Source organism: Eriocheir sinensis, chromosome 24 (genome assembly GCF_024679095.1).
Source record: "Eriocheir sinensis breed Jianghai 21 chromosome 24, ASM2467909v1, whole genome shotgun sequence".
In the NCBI taxonomy this organism is placed as follows: domain Eukaryota; kingdom Metazoa; phylum Arthropoda; class Malacostraca; order Decapoda; family Varunidae; genus Eriocheir; species Eriocheir sinensis.
The window spans coordinates 19862193-19883546 of record NC_066532.1 but is presented as its reverse complement, the minus strand read 5'-3'; the positions used below and the strand labels follow the sequence as shown (position 1 = coordinate 19883546).

The window sequence follows — 21354 nt, the reverse complement described above, 5'->3', positions numbered from 1 at the left end:
CCTTAGCCCAGGGAGGAGGAGGCACGGACCCGCCATTACCGCCCCAAACATTACGATAATTCGCCGCCCACGCTCGGCCGCGGCCATTAATTTCTCCGTACGAGGTCCGGAAAAAATCAGACAAAGGTGAGACACAAAATACGCGCCTAGATAACCTCTGGGAAGCCTTAAATAACCTCAAAATGGCCGATGACTACCAGGTGTGAGGGTGTCCGGGAGTAATTTCCTGTTTGTTTTTTCGTTATTTTCTCGCTATTTCCTTCATTTCATGCCTTGGGGTTGTATGTAAATAATTCCTGATATTTTAAGTTTAATTTTCGACCTTAATTAACCTTCGGGGCGCCTTGAATAACCTCTCAATGGCGATTATTACCAGGTGTGTCAGGGCGAGGTTGGTCCTACGAGCGACTTCCTGTTCATATTTCTGGCTTTTTTCTCGTTTTTTCTTCCATTTTGTGCCTCGGGGTTGTATGTGATTGTTTTTTGGTGTATGGAGTTTAATTTGCGAGCTTGGTTACGCTTGGGAAGGACTTAATTAGGGTAAAAATGGACGATTATTAGCAGATGTAGGTGTGGGTGGCAGGTGACATATCTGTTCAATTATTATTTTTTGTTTCTTCCTCCTCCTTCCTCTCCTCTTCCTCCTCCTCCTTCATTCCTTCTTCTTTCTTCTCTTCCTTCATTCCTTTCCTCCTCTTCATCCTCCTCTTCTTCTTCTCTTCCTCCATTCATTGCTTCCTTTCCTCCTCCTCCTCCTCCTCTTCTTCCTTCTTCGTCTTCTTTTCCTGTTATCCTTTTCTTCCTCTTCTTTTTTTTCCTCCTCTTCCTCCTCCTTCTCCTACAACTTCCTCCATGTGTGTGTGTGTGTGTGTGTATCTCATTATATATTTTCACAAGACTTTTAAATTATCACTATTATTATTATTATCTTTATTATTATCATCATCTTTGTTATTATTATTATCATCTGCCGTATGTGATGGCTATAGCGGTGGTAGGCTGTCTTGAGGGGCCTCCCGGATGACCCCAGGCCGTTAGTGGAGCAGGTGAATTTTCTTTATAGTGACTGCTTGCCTGGCCCATGCTGCCCCCCGGTGTGGTGTTCCTCTGCCTCCTCCTATTTCTGGCTGTCCGTTTTGCTTACTACCGTATAGATCTAAGAGGGAAATAGACAGGCATTGGTTTAGTGTTAGGGTGGTGGGGGAATGGAATAGACTCGGCAATCACATAGTGAGTGCAGGGACGATAGCTTGTTTTAAAGAGTAGACCTGATAGCCATAGCATGGACGAGGATGACAAGTGGTAGTGGGGGGAATCTGGAGCTGCCTTGTGCAGGACATTAGGCCTCTTGCAGTCTCCCTATGTTCTTAACACCACGCCAGTACTCCTCTTGACCGAGGTCGCTGAAGTCAGGGCTGATTGAAGGTCTGGGTAGCATGTGGGCAATGGTCTGACCCTCGGGGATGGCTTGAAAAATCAGTGTGTTTCGGTGGGGCTCCAACCTGGGTCCACACGCTCACCACACCCGCACGCTGACCATTTGGGCACCACCACGCAGGCTGTCATTTAATGTTATATATTTTGTTTTAATGTTTTTTGGCATGGCATTTCATCACTGCTGTTTACATGTGGGGCGGTGGTGGCTGAGTGGTTAGCATGCTGGTGCCACATACAGAAGGACACGGGTTGGAATCCTGCCCGCCACTCTTAGCTATGATTTTTCCGTCACCGCTGAGTGTCCCAAGACTACCCACATGCTGCCCTGAAGACCACCTCACACATTATTTTACTCCCTGCCTCTTTCTTCCCCTATATTTTTCCCCTCACCTCAGCGGCTCAGAAGTGCGACGTGGAGGGATTGGGAAGCGATGGAGGAGATTGGAAGGAGAAGAGGAGGAGAAATAGTATCTGTTTTTCACTGTGAATAATACACACACACACACACACACACACACACATACACACACACATACACACACACATACACACACACTGTTTTCATGCATGTGGTGTGTGGTTTAGGTTAGGTTAGGTGGAGAAATTATCGCCTGTCAAGGAAGGAGGGAAGAGGAGGAGAGAGAAGGACTGTGTGTGGTTTAGGTTAGGTTAGGTGAGAGGATTTATTGCCTGTCAAGGAAGGAGGGAAGAGGAGGAGAGAGAAGGACTGTGTGTGGTTTAGGTTAGGTTAGGTGAGAGGATTTATTGCCTGTCAAGGAAGGAGGGAAGAGGAGGAGAGAGAAGGACTGTGTGTGGTTTAGGTTAGGTTAGGTGGGAGGATTTATTGCTTGTCAAGGAAGGAGGGAAGAGGAGGAGAGAGAAGGAATGTGTGTGGTTTAGGTTAGGTTAAGAAAGGTTTGCGAGTGTGTAGGTGGGAGGAATTAGCACCTGCCAGCCTGGACTGTGGATTATCTCTCTAAAGACAAGTTCCAGGAGGGCAGCGTGAGCCAAGCAAGACGGCGCCACTGTAAACACTTGCCTGCACCTCAGTGGCCCAGGGCAGACCATTAGGCCCACTAAGAAAACCTATCCCAGCTATAGTCAGAAACACACACAAAAAAGTCTTGCCGTAGAGTAATAAGGTGACTTGGTGTTGTTATTATTATTATTATTATCATTATTATTATTATCATTATTGTTATTATTATCTCTGGTCACCGGCAGTGGCCTGTAGTGTATCTGGTGTGTTGTGACCAGTGTGAGTTCAATAATAATAATAATAATAATAATAATAATAATAATGTTTTAATTTGTCCATCGGGATGTATAAAAAACAAGACACGAGGCGAGATCTCCTCCTCCTCCTCCTCCTCCTCCTCCTTCTTTTTCTTCTTCTTCTTCTTCTTCTCCCTTCCTCTGGCCTTCCTTATCTTCCTTCCCTCCTTCTCTTCCTCCTCCTCCCCTTTCCTTCCTTCCCCTCTCTTCCTTCTTTCCTTCCCCTCTCTTCCTTCTTTCCTTCCTTCCCTTCCTTCTCCTACTCTTCTGTTTCTATTTCCTCCTCCTCCTCCTCCTCCTTACTGGGCCTTGCTGGGGTATTCAATCCTCCATTAAAAGGTTCTAACACTATTCCCCAGGGTACATTAACCCTTCACAACTCTTAACAAACCTATATAAAACACTGTAATGGTTGTTTTATCTATAGTTCTATCTATCTTTCCTCCTCCTCCTCCTTGCTGGGGTATTCAATCCTCTATCAAAGGTTCTAACACTATTCCCCAGGGTACATTAACCCTTAACAAACCCTATATAAAACACTGTAATGGTTGTTTTATCTATATTTCTATCTATGTTTCCTAATTCTCCTCCTTGCTGGGGTATTCAGTCCTCTATCAAAGGTTCTAACACTATTCCCCAGGCTACATTAACCCTTCACAACCCTTAACAAACCTATAAAACACTGTAATGGTTGTTTTATCTATATTTCTATCTATGTTTCCTAATTCTCCTCCTTGCTGGGGTATTCAATCCTCTATCAAAGGTTCTAACACCACTACCCAGGGTACATTAACCCTTAACAAACCTATATAAAACACTGTAATGGTTGTTTTATCTATATTTCTATCTATGTTTCCTAATTCTCCTCCTTGCTGGGGTATTCAATCCTCTATCAAAGGTTCTAACACTATTCCCCAGGCTACATTAACCCTTAACAAACCCTATATAAAACACTGTAATGGTTGTTTTATCTATATTTCTATCTATGTTTCCTCCTCCTCCTTACTGGGTCTTGTTGGGGTATTCAATCCTCTATTAAACCTACATTACTTATCCCAGGCTACATTAACCCTTCTGAACCCTTTATCAACCCCCCAAGAGGCTCTGATCCTCCCTCTATAGGTGTCAAATTATGTAGCAAATCCAGGAATTCATCAGTTACTCATTCCTCATTTTTGTAATTTTGTGGAGTCCTGGGGTCATGGCGTGATATTTAGTTGTGTTTAAAGGGGAGAAGGTGTCGGGCATGCGTGCTAAGGGAGAGAGAGGGAGAGAGGGAGAGAGAGAGAGAGAGAGAGAGAGAGAGAGAGAGAGCAGTTGTGGACAGGAAGGAGAGGGACAGATTAGATAAATTCAGCGGTGATATTGTTCAAAAGTAAGTCACTAACTGATTCTCGTGGAGCGTAGGTATGTGTGTGTGTATGGGGATGGGATAGCATCTGTATGTGTGTGTGTGTGTGTGTGTGGATGGGATAGTGTGTGTGTGTGTGTGTATGGGGATGGGATAGCATCTGTGTGTGTGTGTGTGTGTGTGTGTGTATGGGGATGGGATAGCATCTGTGTGTGTGTGTGTGTGTGTGTGTGTGTGTGTGTGTGTGTGTGTATGGGGCTGGGATAGCATCTGTGTGTGTGTGTGTGTGTGTGTGTGTGTGTGTGTGTGTGTGTGTGTGTGATAGCATCTGTGTGTGTGTGTGTGTACGTACTGACAAACCTATATACACACACACGATATAGTAATGATAATTCCATGTTTCTCTCTCTCATTCTTTCGATCTTTCACTCGATCTGTGGTTGTGTGTGTGTGTGTGTGTGTTGGTGATGGGACAGTGTAGGGACATTGTTCGGTTAGGGGTTGTGTGTGTGTGTGTGTGTGTGTGTGTGTGTGTGTTAGTGTCTGCCCATAGTGTATATTACCATTGAAAAACTATGCGTATGATCACAGTGATAGCATTTACACATCCTTTAAGAGTGAATATATCCATTTCTAAGCCTGAGCAGGCACGGATGAGCCTAAACAGACGATAGGTAGAGGAACGGCTCTTTACGACGCTGTTTACGACGGACAAACGTTGCTTTCGACCAGGGCTGTGAAGTCTGAGATCAATAATTTTGCCTCAGACTCCAGGAAATTTTAAAGTTACGACTGATCGGTATAATGGGACACTCGTTTCTCACATCAGCTATTTCTAAAGGTCAAAGATTGGGTCAGTCGGGTTCTAATGAGTGTTTCTTCAGGGTCACGGTACAGAAGAAGGATCAAACTACCACCAGCCTCATAAAACTACTACTGGAAATGCCCACAACTCCTACGAAAGCCTTGTCAAATGTGTGTTTTTCGGGTTCATGGTACAGAAGAAGGGTCAAACTACTACTGGAAATGCCCACAACTCCTACGAAAGTCTTGTCAAATATGTGTTTCTCAGGTTCTCAGTACAGAAGGAGGCTCAAACTACCACCAGGGTCATAAAACTACTGGAAATGCCCACAGCTCCTATGAAAGCCTTGTCAAATACAGTCGTCCCTCAAATAGTACGGTTTCCAATAGTACGGTTTCGGTTTTATATGGATTGTCATGGAAGAATTTTTTTAGGATTTTTAAATTTCCCGCTCGTCGCACCAAGTAGCCCTGGCGTGAGTGGCAACAGTTCTACCAAAACACCTGCTGAAGGCACCCCAAAGCATTCGAGAGAGGTGTTCACCTTGCAGAAGAACTCAGATTTAGGAGAAGTTACGTTTTAGGATGAGTTACGTTGCCGTAGGGAGAGCATACCACGTGAATGAGAGCAGTGTTCGCTGTATCTATGATCTTGGTCTTGATGCCACAGGTGGCCTGGGATTTTTCCCTTGGTCTTGGTCTTGGTTCGGGAGGTAGTTGTCCCGTTCGGTCCCAACTACAGCCTTTGAAACACCTTACCCCCTCAGGGCCAACACCCTGAAAATCATAGCATAAAAGAAATTCTTGCTGCAGTAACTGGCAGTGCTGTAAGAGTGGAGATAAAGGCCGTCCTTTTACTTAGCCTCGTCATTGCCTATGGTAACGGCGTCTCACTCGCAGCAAAATGGCGTACGCTGATCTTCCTGGCGACGTTCAACATGCATTACTAGCTGTCCTGGCTGACGAACTCCTTACAAAAGATGAAAAGGAAGCTGCAGTGGTTATGGTGACACAGAGGTGAAATGCAATGGAAACACTTATATGTGTTTGTTAGGGCTGCCATATTTGCTGCTGACGTCATCACAGCACGAAGGCGCTCCACCTCGCAAAGCCGGGAGCCAGCAGACGTGCCGAGTTGGTAAATCGTGCTGCCGTGTCACGCGTCTGAGATCACTCAGGACGTTCCGAGAGTCCCGATTCCCTCTCTCAAACACAGCCCAGGAGTGTTTCTAAGGGGGGAACTAATTTTATATGGATTTTCGAATAGTACAGGGATCCTGGGTCCCTAACCCCCATATTGTTTGAGGGATGACTGTATGTGTTTCTCAGGTTCACATTACAGAAGAAGGGTCAAATTACTACTGGAAATGCCCACAACTCCTACGAAAGCCTTGTCAAATATGTGTTTCTCAGGTTCTCAGTACAGAAGAAGGCTCAAACTACAACCAGGGTCATAAAACTATTACTGGAAATCCCCAAAACTCATGCAGAAGCCTCACCAATTATGTGTTCCTTAGGTTCATGGTACAGAAGAAAGGTCACACTACCACCAGGGTCATAAAGCTACTCCTGGAAATGCCCACAACTCCTAGGAAAGCCTTGTCAAATATGTGTTTCTTAGGTTCATGGTACAGAAGAAAGGTCAAACTACCACCAGGGTCATAAAACTACTCCTGGAAATGCCCACAACTCCTAGGAAAGCCTTGTCAAATATGTGTTTCTTAGGTTCATGGTACAGAAGAAAGGTCAAACTACCACCAGGATCATAAAACTACTACTGGAAATGCCCAATACTCATACGAAAGCCGCACCAATTATATATGTGTTCCTTAGGGTCATGGTACAGAAGAAGGGTCAAATTACCACCAGGGTCATAAAACTACTCCTGGAAATGCCCACAAATCCTAGGAAAGCCTTGTCAAATATGTGTTTCTTAGGTTCATGGTACAGAAGAAAGGTCAAACTGCCACCAGGGTCATAAAACTACTACTGGAAATGCCCACAACTCCTAGGAAAGCCTTGTCAAATATGTTTTTCTTAGGTTCATGGTACAGAAGAAAGGTCAAACTACCACCAGGATCATAAAACTACTCCTGGAAATGCCCACAACTCCTAGGAAAGCCTTGTCAAATATGTGTTCTTGGGCGATGAAATATCGCATAATATAACCCCATGACTCCATGCCGTCACCCTAAACTGACAAAAATGAAAAGAAGGAGGCAATTTACAACACTTTAATTGTAGTTCAGGACAAGTGTTGCTTTCAACAGACGGCAGAACAATGTGTGGGATAAAATTCTCCTGATAGTGTTACGTATGGAGGATGCAATGGTGGAGTCATCCTTGCAACACACCAGCCAGGCCTCACCGACTGACTGACTGGGTGGTTAGGAGATTGGCTGACTGACTGACTGACTTGACTGACTGACTAACTGAATGGGTGACTGACTGACTGACTGACTGACTGGGTGGTTAGGAGATTGGCTGACTGACTGACTGACTAGGTGAGAGAGAGAGAGAGAGAGAGAGAGAGAGAGAGAGAGAGAGAGAGAGAGGAGTGAAGCAACAAGTGTGTATGTATGTGTGTGTGTGTGTGTGTGTGTTTGTATGTACGTCTATCTGTCTGTGTGTGTGTGTGTGTGTGTGTGTGTGTGTGTGTGTGTGTGTGTCTATCTGTCTGTATGTGTGTGTGTGTGTGTGTGTTTGTATGTACGTCTATCTGTCTGTGTGTGTGTGTGTGTGTGTGTGTGCGTGTGCGTGCATGTTAGGGTGTTGGCAGCGTGGATTAGGGTCGCGTTTGAGACGTGTTAAAGCCTGGACATGGAAGGTGAGTTGCAGGTTTCAGTGGTCACAGTGGTGGTGGTGGTGGTGGTGACAGTGGTGGTGACAGTAGTGGTGGTGGTGGTGGTGTGTGTTCCGCTGACCAAGGAAAGGAAGGAAGGATATTAAAGAAAAGGAGAAGTGGGTGACTAAGAAGGAAAAAGAGGAGGAAGGAAAGAGAAAGAAAAGTAAGTAAGAGAGGGGAGAAGGCTGTAAGGAGGAGGAAGAGAGGGAAGATTAAAGTGAGGAAGGGAAGGGAGAAGGAAGGAAGGAAGGGAGTGGTTGGTTGACGTACAGAGGAAGAAGGAAGGAAGAGAGGGGAAGGAAGGAAGTGGTTGGTTGACGTACAGAGGAAGAAGGAAGGAAGAGAGGGGAAGGAAGGAAGTGGTTGGTTGACGTACAGAGGAAGAAGGAAGGAAGGAAGGAGAGGAGAGGAAAGATTAAGTAAGGGAAGGAAAGGAAGGAAGGAAGGGAGTGATTAGTTGACAAAGAGAGGAAGAAGGAAGGAAGGAGAGGAAAGATTAAGTAAAGGAAGGAAGGAAGGGAGTGATTAGTTGATAAAGAGAGGAAGAAGGAAGGAAGAAGAGGACAGAGTAAGTAAGGGAAGGAAGGAAGGGTGTGGTTAGTTGACAAAGAGAGGAAGGAAGGAGAGGAAAGAGTAAGGGAAGGAAAGGCAGGAAGGAAGGAAGGAAGGAGTGGGCTCTTACACTTCCGTCATTTTCTTTATCCCAAACTTCTTCATGGCATCACTAACTAGAGCAGTGTGTAGGTATATGTAGGTGCTAAATGTGGTATACAGCAGTAAGGGACGCTGGGTTATAACACAGGGAATGGGCAGCTCAGTGTCTATACTCCTTAACCTGGTAGCATCGGGGATCATGTTTCTTAATGGTCCCTCTAAGCGAGAAAAATGAGAAAAAATCATCACTCACACAAACCATTTCATAATATATATCAAAGCATTTGTGATCAGTTTATGTATCATCTATTTTTGGGGGTTTATATCATGGCACAAATTTGGCCCGTCGCTGCTACACGGTAAAGCCACAAATTTGGCCCGTCGCTGCTACACGGTAAAGCCACAAATTTGGCCTGTCGCTGCTGCTGGGTTAACACAGTCTTGAGTACATAAACATGACCTTAGATATGACCTCAGGCTGCCCTTTGACCTGCCAGTTTCCTTTTCATGTGTTTGAAGATACCCTAAACTTAACCTAATAAAACCCCAAACAGTTACTATAGGTCTTGACTCAGAGAATTCATATATGCTTCCTTACTAATGAGACTTTCTATACAACAAAGTGAGGTCATTCTTTGTTGATTTATACCATAGAGGGCTGGCTATCATGTGTTTGAAGATACCCTAAACTTAACCTAACAAAACCCCAAACAGTTACTATAGGTCTTGACTCAGAAAATTCATATATGCTTTCTTACTAATGAGACTTTCCATACAAAAAAGTGAGATCATTCTTTGTTGATTTATACCATAAGGTGCTGGCTATCATGTGTTTGAAGATACCCTAAACTTAACCTAACAAAACCCAAAACGGTTGCTATAGGTCTTGCCTCAGAAAATTCATATATGCTTCCTTACTAATGAGACTTTCTATACAACAAAGTGAGGTCATTCTTTGTTGATTTATACCATAGGGGGCTGGCTATCATGTGTTTGAAGATACCCTAAACTTAACCTAATAAAACCCCAAACAGTTACTGTAGGTCTTGACTCAGAAAATTCACATATGCTTCCTTACTAATGAGACTTTCTATACAACAAAGTGAGGTCATTCTTTGTTGATTTATACCATAGGGGGCTGGCTATCATATGTTTGAAGATACTCTAAATTTAACCTAATAAAACCCCAAACAGTTACTATAGGTCTTGACTAATGCTTCCTTACTGACGAGACTTCCTGTACCATAAAGTGAGGTCATTCTTTGCTGATTCACACTATAAGTCACTGCTATGTTAGATTTTGTTAGCTAGGAAAAACATGAACGAACTAAGAAAGTCATTATGCAAGGGTTAGATGCTAGACTACCACAGTGAACATCAGGAGTGAGGATTTTTTTTTTTTATGAGCATGACTGGTTTCTTGAAGGGTTGTGTGCTGTGCCTCCGCCCAGCAAGATTAGCCAGCCAGGGACACACCGCTCATCTCTGTTCCTTTCTTATGGGTGTGTTACTAGACATTCCGTTGCCTAAGTTCACCTATTTGACAAGGCTTTCGAATGAATTTTGGCAGTGAACCCTATACTATGGAACGGACACTTGCCCCAGCCTTGTCATTAAGCCGCGAATTTTGGAAAATCAACCACTTTGGTGCGAATCGCCATAACTCCCTTATTTCTGGGGCTGCAGTAAAGTTTTTGGTATCAATTGATGGCAAAATGAAAGGGCTATATCTTTTAATTAGCTACCAGGCTCGAAAACCGACAAGAAAGGGTAAAAAATCAAATAAATTCGCAAAAAAACGACTGAAAAAAATCTATTTTTGAGTTCCCAACCTTGAAACCCACTCATTTTTTGAGAATTTCAAAGAACTTATTTAACAAATGATTTAGCCCTGCCAATGTGCTTTGCAATATGGTGCATAACATTTCTCTACTCCCAGTAGTTTCGTCGCTAGAGGTCAAAACGTAAACCCTGTCGAGAGCGATTGCTTCTGCTTCTAGAAGGCTGTAATTTGGCATGTAGCCCTTCTTGACAATGTAGTTTGAGCAACTCGAAGGATTTTTTGATGGCTTGTTTCCAAGTTTGTCGTAGAGTTGTCACAAAATAGACTTTTGTAGGAGTTTTGGGTATTTCCAGGAGTAGTTTTATGACCCTGGTGGTAGTTTGACCCTTCCTCTGTACCATGAACCTAAGAAACACAAAATTGGTTAAGCTTTTGTATGAGTTTTGGTCATTTCCAGGGGTAGTTTTATGACCCTGGTGGTAGTTTGACCCTTCTTCTTTACCATGAACCTAAGAAACACAAAATTGGTAAGGCCTTCGTATGCATACTTTCTATACAACAGAGTGAGGTCAATCTTTGTTGATTTATACCATAGGGGGCTGACTATCATGTGTTTGAAGATACCCTAAACTTAACCTAACATATCCCAAAACAAACACTGTAGGTCTTGACTCAGGAAACTCATTATGCTTCCTTGCTAATGAGATTTTCTATACAACAAAGTGAGGACATTCTGTGTTGATTTATACCATGAGGTGCTGGCTGTCATGTGTTTGAAGATACCCTAAACTTAACCTAACATATCCCAAAACAAACACTGTAGGTCTTGACTCAGGAAACTCATTATGCTTCCTTACTAATGAGACTTTCTATACAACAAAGTGAGGTCATTCTGTGTTGATTTATACCATGAGGTGCTGGCTGTCATGTGTTTGAAGATACCCTAAACTTAACCTAACATATCCCAAAACAAACACTGTAGGTCTTGACTCAGGAAACTCATTATGCTTCCTTACTAATGAGACTTTCTATACAACAAAGTGAGGTCATTCTGTGTTGATTTATACCATGAGATGCTGGCTGTCATGTGTTTGAAGATACCCTAAACTTAACCTAACATATCCCAAAACAAACACTGTAGGTCTTGACTCAGGAAACTCATTATGCTTCCTTACTAATGAGACTTTCTATACAACAAAGTGAGGTCATTCTGTGTTGATTTATACCATGAGGTGCTGACTATCATGTGTTTGAAGATACCCTAAACTTAACCTAACATATCCCAAAACAAACACTGTAGGTCTTGACTCAGGAAACTCATCATGCTTCCTTACTAATGAGACTTTCTATACAACAAAGTGAGGTCATTCTGTGTTGATTTATACCATGAGGTGCTGGCTGTCATGTGTTTGAAGATACCCTAAACTTAACCTAGTTTAGCTTGCTGATGTCTTCTGGTAGGAAATCTGCAGTCAAGGAGTTAATTTTTACACTTCAAATTCCTTCTCTCTGGTTCAGTCTCCTTCTGTTCTGTGTGTTGTTGTGTGTTGAGTCTTATTAATAGCCTCCTCAGTGACTCCTTATCTGACCCTGACTTGCTTGCTAAGACTCACTCTGTTGGTTTTATGATTCACTCTCTCTCCCCCTGTCTCTCTGTCTCTCCGTGTTGGTGTGTGTGTGTGTGTCTCTCTCTCTCTCTCTCTCTCTCTCTCTCTCTCTCTCTCTCTCTCTCTCTCTCTCTCTCTCTCTCTCTCTCATATTAACTTCTGATGTGACTCCTGTAACATTATTATTATTATTATTATTATTATTATTATTATTATTTTTATTATTATTATTATTTTTATTTTTATTTTATTTATTTTTCTTAACTAAATCCAGTAATCTTGTGTTATCAGTTTGACGTCTGATATATAGGGTAATAAAACACCAGATAACACACACACACACACACACACACACACAGTTGACGGCTCATAGCTCACACGTCGTCAGTCGATGTTCGCCCCGTTTGTAGGATAGACACACACACTCACGAACAAACCTTTAACAATGATGGGTCAGGTAGAGGTCGTTGAAGAAGGTAAGTATAGGGGTGTGTGTGTGTGTGTGTGTGTGTGTGTGTGTGTGTGTGTGTGTGTGTGTGTGTGTTCCAGCCCAAGTCTAATTCCTCCTCCTCTCCACAGTGTCGAGAATGCGCGAGTACAAGATTGTGGTGCTGGGCTCGGGTGGTGTGGGCAAGTCAGCACTGACGGTACAGTTCGTGCAGGGGATCTTTGTGGAGAAGTATGACCCCACCATCGAAGACTCCTACAGGAAACAGGTGGAGGTGGACGGACAACAGTGCATGCTGGAGATTCTGGACACTGCCGGCACTGTGAGTAACCAACATGGCAATCAGTCTTCTATTTATTTTTTTATTTTTTTACAGCAAAGGAGACGGCTCAAGGGCAACAAAAAGAGTGCAGAGAAAAAAAAAGCCTGCTACTCACTGCTCCCTTAATAGACAAAAGTAAAGAGTGTCCAAAAGAAAGGTGTATGTAGTATTAGGCTTGGTAATGTGTGAGTTGTGGTAATATTGTGAGGAGCTTACAGTTAACCCCTTCACTACGGCCGGGCCAAAACAGCGCCCTGCACCGTATCCGGGATTGCTGCGCGCACCAAATTTCAAATGTCGCTATTAAATATAACAAGTTTTCAGCCATAAACTCAACATAATCATCATGTATTACATATGAAAACATGCAGAATTAAATGGGGCACATAAAGAAACAAATTAATTGATAATTTTGAGATGTACGCATATAGAAATAAAATAACTCGTTTATTGGCTAAAGCGAGCTAGGACGCAGTATGCACGTCCTCGGATGTGGTACGAGGCACGCAAGGATGCAGTATACGCGTCCTCGTGTTGAAGGGGTTAAATTCTACAGAGCTCTTACACTGATGGCTTGGGTAAGGTCGGGTTAGTCCTTGTGGTTGTTGATGGCATAACATTGACCCATCCACTGCGATTGGCACGGATTTTGCATTCATTGGTAGCCTGGTAACATACACTCCCATGTCTTTCTCTGCCTCTGTAGTGGATAGTGGAGTGTTTCCCATGTGGTATTGGTGTGCTGGATATCCCTTCACTGGTAGCCTGGTAACATACACTCCCAGGTCTTTCTCTGCCTCTGTGGTGGATAGTGGAGTGTTTCTCATGTGGTATTGGTGTGCTGGATATCCTTTCACTGGTAGCCTAATAACATACACTCCCAGGTCTTTCTCTGCCTCTGTGGTGGATAGTGGAGTGTTTCCCATGTGGTATTGGTGTGCTGGATATCCTTTCACTGGTAGCCTAATAACATACACTCCCATGTCTTTCTCTACCTCTGTGGTGGATAGTGGAGTGTTTCCCATGTGGTATTGGTGTGCTGGATATCCTTTCACTGGTAGCCTAATAACATACACCCCCAGGTCTTTCTCTGCCTCTGTGGTGGATAGTGGAGTGTTTCCCATGTGGTATTGGTGTGCTGGATATCCCCTCCCAAGGTGCAGGACTTCACATTTTTCTTCATTGAATTGTAGCAGCCACTTTTTGCTCCACTCCTGTATCTTAGTGATGTCTTCTGGTAGGAAATCCACAGTCAAGGAATTAACACCCAAAATCACTGTCATTTTGTGTACCTCTATACCACCATCCTCTCCCTCCCTCAGGAACAATTCACCGCCATGCGTGACCTGTACATGAAGAACGGCCAAGGCTTCGTCCTGGTGTACAGCATCACCGCACAGAGCACCTTCAACGACCTGCAGGACCTGCGCGAACAGATCCTCAGAGTGAAGGTAGGTCTTGGGAGGGCCTGTCTGGGTGGTGGTGGTGGTAACAGTAGTAGTAGTAGTAGTGGTGGTACAGATGACTCTTGATTTTGTGGATTATTCAAACCTGAGAATCATGGTAAAGACCTTGAAAATATTGGCATAGTAGAGACTCATTATCCTTCATTTTACCCTCTAAATCAAGGGTCAGAGTACGTATGGATTGACAGATTGACTTCGGATAAACTTAGAATGATGAAATGATATGAGGGTGATGGTAATACTGCTTAGGACATGAACAGCTGCGGATGAAGTGGATGAACTGACAGTGTGAATATGTAACTCCCTTCCGCAATCCATTTTTTCATCCCTCGCCGTCCATTTAGACTTGAGAATGAGCCTTGGGAAAAGAGGTTCTGATGTTAAGCTTTGCCATATTCTCGTTCTCCCCCATGGCTCCTTGCTGGGTCCTGGAGTGATAGATAAGTGTGTGTGGTATTATGGCTGGATTAGGGACTTCTTGCACCATGTGGCTTTGGTTGAGAGATAAGATTGTGAGGTTATGGCTACGGTAACTTGCTCCCTTTCCTGGTATGTCAGTTGTGTGATAGGTCAAAGGCTATGAAGCACAGTTTAGTATGGGATAGGTATAGTAACTTGGTCCTTCTGACAGTGTTTGGGTCTTACAGTTGAAGGTTTATTGGTTAGGAAAGAGTTTAGGATTGGCGTAGCAACTTGCTCCCTTTCCTGGTATGTTAGTCTTGTGATAGGTCAAAGGCTATGAAGCACAGTTTAGTATAGGATAGGTACAGTAACGTGGCCCTTCTGAGTGTTCTTGGGTCTTACAGTTGAAGGTTTAAAGGTTAGGAAAGAGTTTAGGATTGGTGTAGCAACTTGCCCCCTTTGCTTTGTGAAAGGTCAAAGGCTATGAAGCACAGTTTAGTATAGGATAGGTATAGTAACTTGGTCCTTCTGACAGTGTTTGGGTCTTACAGTTGAAGGTTTAAAGGTTAGGAAAGAGTTTAGGATTGGTGTAGCAACTTGCCCCCTTTGGTATGTGAAAGGTCAAAGGCTATGAAGCACAGTTTAGTATAGGACAGGTATAGTAACTTGGTCCTTCTGAGTGTTCTTGGGTCTTACAGTAGAAGGTTTAAAGGTTAGGAAAGAGTTTAGGATTGGTGTAGCAACTTGCCTCCTTTGCTTTGTGAAAGGTCAAAGGTTATGAAGCACAGTTTAGTATAGGATAGGTATAGTAACTTGGTCCTTCTGACAGTGTTTGGGTCTTACAGTTGAAGGTTTATTGGTTAGGAAAGAGTTTAGGATTGGCGTAGCAACTTGCTCCCTTTCCTGGTATGTTAGTCTTGTGATAGGTCAAAGGCTATGAAGCACAGTTTAGTATGGGATAGGTATAGTAACTTGGCCCTTCCTGCAGTGTTTTTGGGTCTTACAATAGAAGGTTTAAAGGTTAGGAAAGAGTTTAGGATTGGTGTAGCAACTTGCCTTCTTTGCTTTGTGAAAGGTCAAAGGCTATGAAGCACAGTTTAGTATAGGATAGGTATAGTAACTTGGTCCTTCTGAGTGTTCTTGGGTCTTACAGTTGAAGGTTTAAAGGTTAGGAAAGAGTTTAGGATTGGTGTAGTAACTTGCCCCATTTCCTGCCGTGGGTACATGTATTGTATGGTAAGGTTGGAACATTAGGTGTGGATTTAGTAGTAGTTAATCCCTTCCTCGTCAATTTCTGGATTCCGTGATAGATTAGATTAGGTTATAACACATCCCAGGGGTTAGTTTTACAAGGGGATGGCGTGGGTACAGGTATTGTATGGTAAGGTTGGAACATAAAGTGATTTAGTGACAGCTTCTTCCTTTCTGGTCACTTGCTGGGTTCTGTGATAGATTGGATTAGGTTATAACACATCCCAGGGGTTAGTTTTACAAGGGGACAGTGTAGGTACATTTGTGGTTAAACTCTTTGATGGATAAGGTTGATTTTAGTTCCTTGTTCCTCCTTCCTTCCCAGCTGTTTCTTGGGAGGCAGTGTCATAAAGTATATTGTGATCAGTGTATTTTTTTGCTGTGTGGATTCTGTGAAAAGATTTGTGTGTGTGTGTGTGTGTGTTTGTGTGTGTGTATTCATAATGCTGTGTGCTGCATACATACATAACAATATTTCATACTTTTAAGATAACAGTTATGATAATATATGACATCCCACACTCCCTTGTCACTAATAATAAGATTGGTAATAATAATGTCAGGAGAATAATATAATATCTACGTCTAGTGAAGTTGTGGAGGAGCGTCACTTAGGTCTTCCCTTCCATTTCTCCCCAATGCCTTTCCCACTTGAGGCAGGGTGGCACAAAGTAAGGAGCGGAATACTGTCAAAACTCTCTGCTGTTACATCTCTGGTGTTTACTGTGACTCACCACAGCTGCCTCTCATACTATGACACTTGTAATATGCTGCACGCTGTTTGCTGGAGCGCATTGCTTAAGATCAAATCAGTCAGTCTCTGTAATTCCCTTACATTAATGCAAACAAGCTGGAAAACAAAACTTGCCCACCTGGAGGCCATGATAAAAGTGGGGTGTTAGATGCAGTGGTGCACTGCTGCTGCCCACCAAGCACTTCCCTCCTCTGCCTGTGGCTCAGCTGGGCTGTTATCAAATTGTCACTGCCAGTGGGTGCCCCTTGTGCCTGCCTCATAGTGCTGGCCATGGCTGGAGGACTGGCAGCTGACCCTCTGTGGCAGTCATGATGCAGGAAAGGGTGTGTTGAGGTGACCTGAGCACACTGAAATACTCTGGGTGTCTGCTCCACCATGGCTGCCCCTTGTTTACAAAACCCATGAGTGCAGTGTGTTCCACCTCTGGGAGCAGTGACATGGGGCAGTGGAGGGCTGTGTTGCTGCCTGCTCCACAGCCTCCACACCATGAAGTGTGATGCCCAGCACTGTCAGGGGCACTGAACACCCCTCAGGATGAACCTCCCTCTGGATATTCCAGTGTAAACAGGTGTTGTTGTGTTCCTGGAGGTCAGCCCTTGCCTGGGTTCATCACACACTGACGGCTTGCTAAATTTGTCCTGCAAGGAAGCAGCTCCTGCGTAGAATGAGAGGCGGCTGTCCCGCTACAACTGTTACTACTTAGCACTGTTGCAAGGAGTCAGCCTTGACTACTATTCCCCCTCACTGTTCCCCCCTACCCCAAGGTACCAGAACCCCCCCCCTCCCCCAGACTGCTGATGTTGACCCCACCTCCGTGTTACCAACACTTTGCTCCCTCTTGTTGCATCAGTCATACAGCAAATAATAATTAAAAAGATGAATAAAATGATATAATAAATTTATTAAAGCAGAACAAGTTGATTATTGACAGCAGTAAGATGAGTTCACCATCTTTATCCCTTACAACAACACCTGACAGTCTTGGCAGTGGTGATACAACACACACAGAGCTGAGCGCCTCATGTAGCAGCTTGCCGGGCTGCCAGCAGCGTGGGCAGGCTGTTACATCACACACAGACAGACATCATGTAGCAGCTTGCCCAACACCAGTGGCTCTAGGCAGGCTGTTACATTGGGCTTGGGCTGGCTGTGTTCCGCCGTGCACAGACTGTCTGTGCAGCCGCTCTGGTTGTCTGCCATATCCATCCCTTCAGACCCATCACTGTGCTAGACTTACTCTCCTAGAATGGAATAGCCCATCAATGTAAACCTTGAATTTGACCTCCTCCTCCTCCTCCTCCATCTGTTCCACTCCCTCCTTTGGCGATGTTTTATTTCAATGTTAAATTGAATATTATTAGTCTGGGAAGTGATCTGTAATATGATACTGTAGAGCTGACTAAGACTGGGAATATGAAGTCTACCTGTTTAACTTAGCTGTCCCCAAATTACTCTTAAAGAGCATGGTTGCATGGTTGGCAGCAAGACCCATGTGATTATTATTATTATTATTACCATTATTATTACTGTTATGGTGCTGGCCAGGCCCCCACACACACAGGACAGATTGTGGCTCACTGCTTGTTGGCGGCAGACTCATCACTCACTCACTCACTCACCTCACATCTTGCTCTCACTATTAATCTCTATATGATCAATACTTGTACACACACACACACACACACACACACACAGCCTGTTGTTTGTTTTGTTGCCCCACTCACTCTTTGGGTTGAGTCTTGAGTGTGGCTGTAGACAGTACTCATGAACCAAAGAGATTCCTCACCTTAACATCATTTGGCTGCCCCCATGAGCTCCCTTGGCCGCTGCAGGGAGTCCACAGCTTCACTCTCCCTTCTTCTTAAGCCACAGTCCTTCAACTCCCTCTCTCCTCTCTTTCCCTTTTCAACTCCCTTTCCTTCCAGTCACTTCATCACCCTCCCTACCTTCCTCCCTTGACAGTTCATCTCCCTGTTCTCCCTTCCTTCATATCCCTCCATTTTTCTTCCTCTCCCTTCTCAACTTTTAACCTCTCTACCTTCCTCCCTTGCCAGGTCCTCTCCCTTTCTCCCTTCCTTCATATCCCTGTTTTTCTCCCTCTCCCTCTCTTTATTCCTTGCCAGTTCATCATCCTCTGCCCCCTCTCTCTACCTTTCCTCTCATTCCTCTCTCTCCTCCTCCTCCTCCTCCTTCTCCTAATGCCTAAGTGTTGAGTTGTGTCTGCCATATGTTGTTCTGTCCCATTATCTCTTAGCCAATATTATAACCAGTAGCGTCCAGATCAGTGTGCTAGTGTTAACATCTGTATACTGTAGATACCCTCCCATTGATAACATGCATACAGACACGCGTTATGACCCATGTATTATGCTCATGTACAGGGTTGTTGATAAAGGCCTTGGGGTATTGCAGGCTTTATTTATGGTTTAGTTTGTATTATGTAACTACACTTGACATGATTTCTGGTTAAGTTTATACGTAAGTGCATTTGAGACATGTGGTTAGGTCTGGTTTGATTTATATAGGAAACTACAAACACATGATTTCTTTTTTTTCTTTGTTTCTTTCTCTTTCCTAATTTTCTTTCTTTTTCTTTCTTCTTTGTATATATAGTCAGTCTTTCTTCTTCCTCTTCTTCTTCTTTTTCTTAGATTTCCAGATAAGTTTGTCCTATGAAATTAAACCAACATCATTTCTTATTCAATTCACACACACACACACACACACACACACACACACACACACACACACACACACACGTAACTTCACAAACGCACAGTAAAAGGTGTTAATTCAGAGGCTGGTCACTCTCTACCAAGCCTCCACACTGCACCAATATCACAATTCCTTCCTCAGCTTTTATACGTAACTACACCAACATCATTTCTTATTCAATTCACACACACACACAACTACACACACACTTGTAAAAAAGGTGTTATTCAGAGGCTGGTCACTCTCTACCAAGCCTCCACACTGCACCAATATCACAATTCATTCCTCAGTTTTTATACGTAACTACACCAACATCATTTCTTATTCAATTCACACACACACACAACTACACACACACTTGTAAAAAAGGTGTTATTCAGAGGCTGGTCACTCTCTACCAAGCCTCCACACTGCACCAATATCACAATTCATTCCTCAGTTTTTATACGTAACTACACCAACATCATTTCTTATTCAATTCACACACACACACAACTACACAAACACACGATAAAAGGTGTTATTCAGAGGCTGGTCACTCTCTACCAAGCCTCCACACAGCACCAATATCACAGTTCATTCCTCAGTTTTTATATTTAACTACACAAGCACATGTAAAAAAGGTGTTAAACAGAGGCTGGTTACTCTCTACCAAGCCTCCACACTACACCAATATCACGGTTCATTCCTCAGTTTTTATATGTAACTACACAAACACACGATAAAAGGTGTTATTCAGAGGCTGGTCACTCTCTACCAAGCCTCCACACTACACCAATATCACGGTTCATTCCTCAGTTTTTATACACAACTACACAAACACACAGTAAAAGGTGTTATTCAGAGGCTGGTCACTCTCTACCAAGCCTCCACACAGCACCAATATCACAGTTCATTCCTCAGTTTTTATACGTAACTTCACAAACACACAATAAAAGGTGTTAAACAGAGGCTGGTCACTCTCTACCAAGCCTCCACACAGCACCAATATCACGGTTCATTCCTCAGTTTTTATATGTAACTACACAAACACACAATAAAAGGTGTTATTCAGAGGCTGGTCACTCTCTACCAAGCCTCCACACTGCACCAATATCACGGTTCATTCCTCAGTTTTTATACGTAACTACACAAACACGCAATAAAAGGTGTTAAACAGAGGCTGGTCACTCTCTACCAAGCCTCCACACAGCACCAATATCACGGTTCATTCCTCAGTTTTTATACACAACTACACAAACACACAGTAAAAGGTGTTAGTCAGAGGCTGGTCACTCTCTCCCACACTGCGGTGTTATTCAGGGCTGGTGGTCACTCTCTACCAAGCCTCCACACTGCACCATTTCATTCCTCAGTTTTTATATGTAACTTCACAAACACGCAATAAAAGGTGTTATTCAGAGGCTGGTCACTCTCTACCAAGCCTCCACACTGCACCATTTCATTCCTCAGTTTTTATACGTAACTACACAAACACAATAAAAACAGGCTTAGTCGTCTCGGAACAAGCCTCGTCACAACCCAGATATCCGCAAACGCTAGTTTCGCATCTCTCCTCAATATAGAACTACACAAATATGAATTCTAATTGTGTTTGTATATGTAACTATTCTCAATACATGATTTCTGGTTCAGTAAATATATATACTCCTCTCAATACATGATTTCTGGTTCAGTAAATATATATACTCCTCTCAATACATGATTTCTGGTTCAGTAAATATATATACTCCTCTCAATACATGATTTCTGGTTCAGTAAATATATATACTCCTCTCAATACATGATTTCTGGTTCAGTAAATATATATACTCCTCTCAGTACATGATATCTGGTTCAGTAAATATATATACTCCTCTCAATACATGATTTCTGGTTCAGTAAATATATATACTCCTCTCAATACATGATTTCTGGTTCAGTAAATATATATACTCCTCTCAATACATGATTTCTGGTTCAGTAAATATATATACTCCTCTCAATACATGATTTCTGGTTCAGTAAATATATATACTCCTCTCAATACATGATTTCTGGTTCAGTAAATATATATACTCCTTTCAATACATGATTTCTGGTTGAGTTTGTCCTATGAAACAACACTCGCATGATTTCCTATTGAGTTTTTATATGTAACCAAACTCTACATGATGTTTTATTCACTTTGTATATGTAACCACACAAGCATAAGATAAATGAGGTTAAATTGGGGTTGCTCTACCATGCCTCGCCACAAC

The 21354-nt window shown here is 43.1% G+C and overlaps 1 protein-coding gene and 4 long non-coding RNA genes across 18 annotated transcripts in view; 3 read left to right on the top strand and 2 right to left on the bottom strand.

Moving 5' to 3' along the window:
• The window catches only part of LOC127003069 (ras-related protein Rap-1b), a 39418-nt gene that overhangs the window by 11036 nt on the left and 7028 nt on the right, over positions 1-21354 (top strand). For 12 of the 14 annotated variants that reach the window (XM_050869484.1, XM_050869485.1, XM_050869483.1 and 9 more), the window contains exons 1-3: positions 12114-12232; positions 12336-12526; positions 13849-13977. In XM_050869484.1, the coding sequence (XP_050725441.1) occupies positions 12202-12232; positions 12336-12526; positions 13849-13977 (351 nt within the window). In that variant the 5' untranslated portion in view covers positions 12114-12201. Of the gene's footprint in view, positions 127-12113; positions 12233-12335; positions 12527-13848; positions 13978-21354 lie in introns of those variants that run through there. The other 2 variants (XM_050869496.1, XM_050869495.1) reach the window with 2 other exon arrangements.
• On the bottom strand, positions 3292-4081 carry LOC127003074 (uncharacterized). Its single transcript, XR_007756920.1, has 2 exons — positions 3518-4081; positions 3292-3384 (listed from the first exon to the last, which is right to left on the bottom strand). It is a non-coding gene; the product is annotated as an uncharacterized LOC127003074 (long non-coding RNA).
• LOC127003072 (uncharacterized) lies at positions 7644-11595 on the top strand. The gene is made up of 4 exons (XR_007756919.1): positions 7644-9089; positions 9410-10813; positions 10973-11381; positions 11541-11595. It is a non-coding gene; the product is annotated as an uncharacterized LOC127003072 (long non-coding RNA).
• On the bottom strand, positions 12471-13646 carry LOC127003076 (uncharacterized). Its single transcript, XR_007756922.1, has 2 exons — positions 13522-13646; positions 12471-13224 (listed from the first exon to the last, which is right to left on the bottom strand). It is a non-coding gene; the product is annotated as an uncharacterized LOC127003076 (long non-coding RNA).
• LOC127003071 (uncharacterized) lies at positions 13985-19453 on the top strand. The gene is made up of 3 exons (XR_007756918.1): positions 13985-15197; positions 15357-15414; positions 15562-19453. It is a non-coding gene; the product is annotated as an uncharacterized LOC127003071 (long non-coding RNA).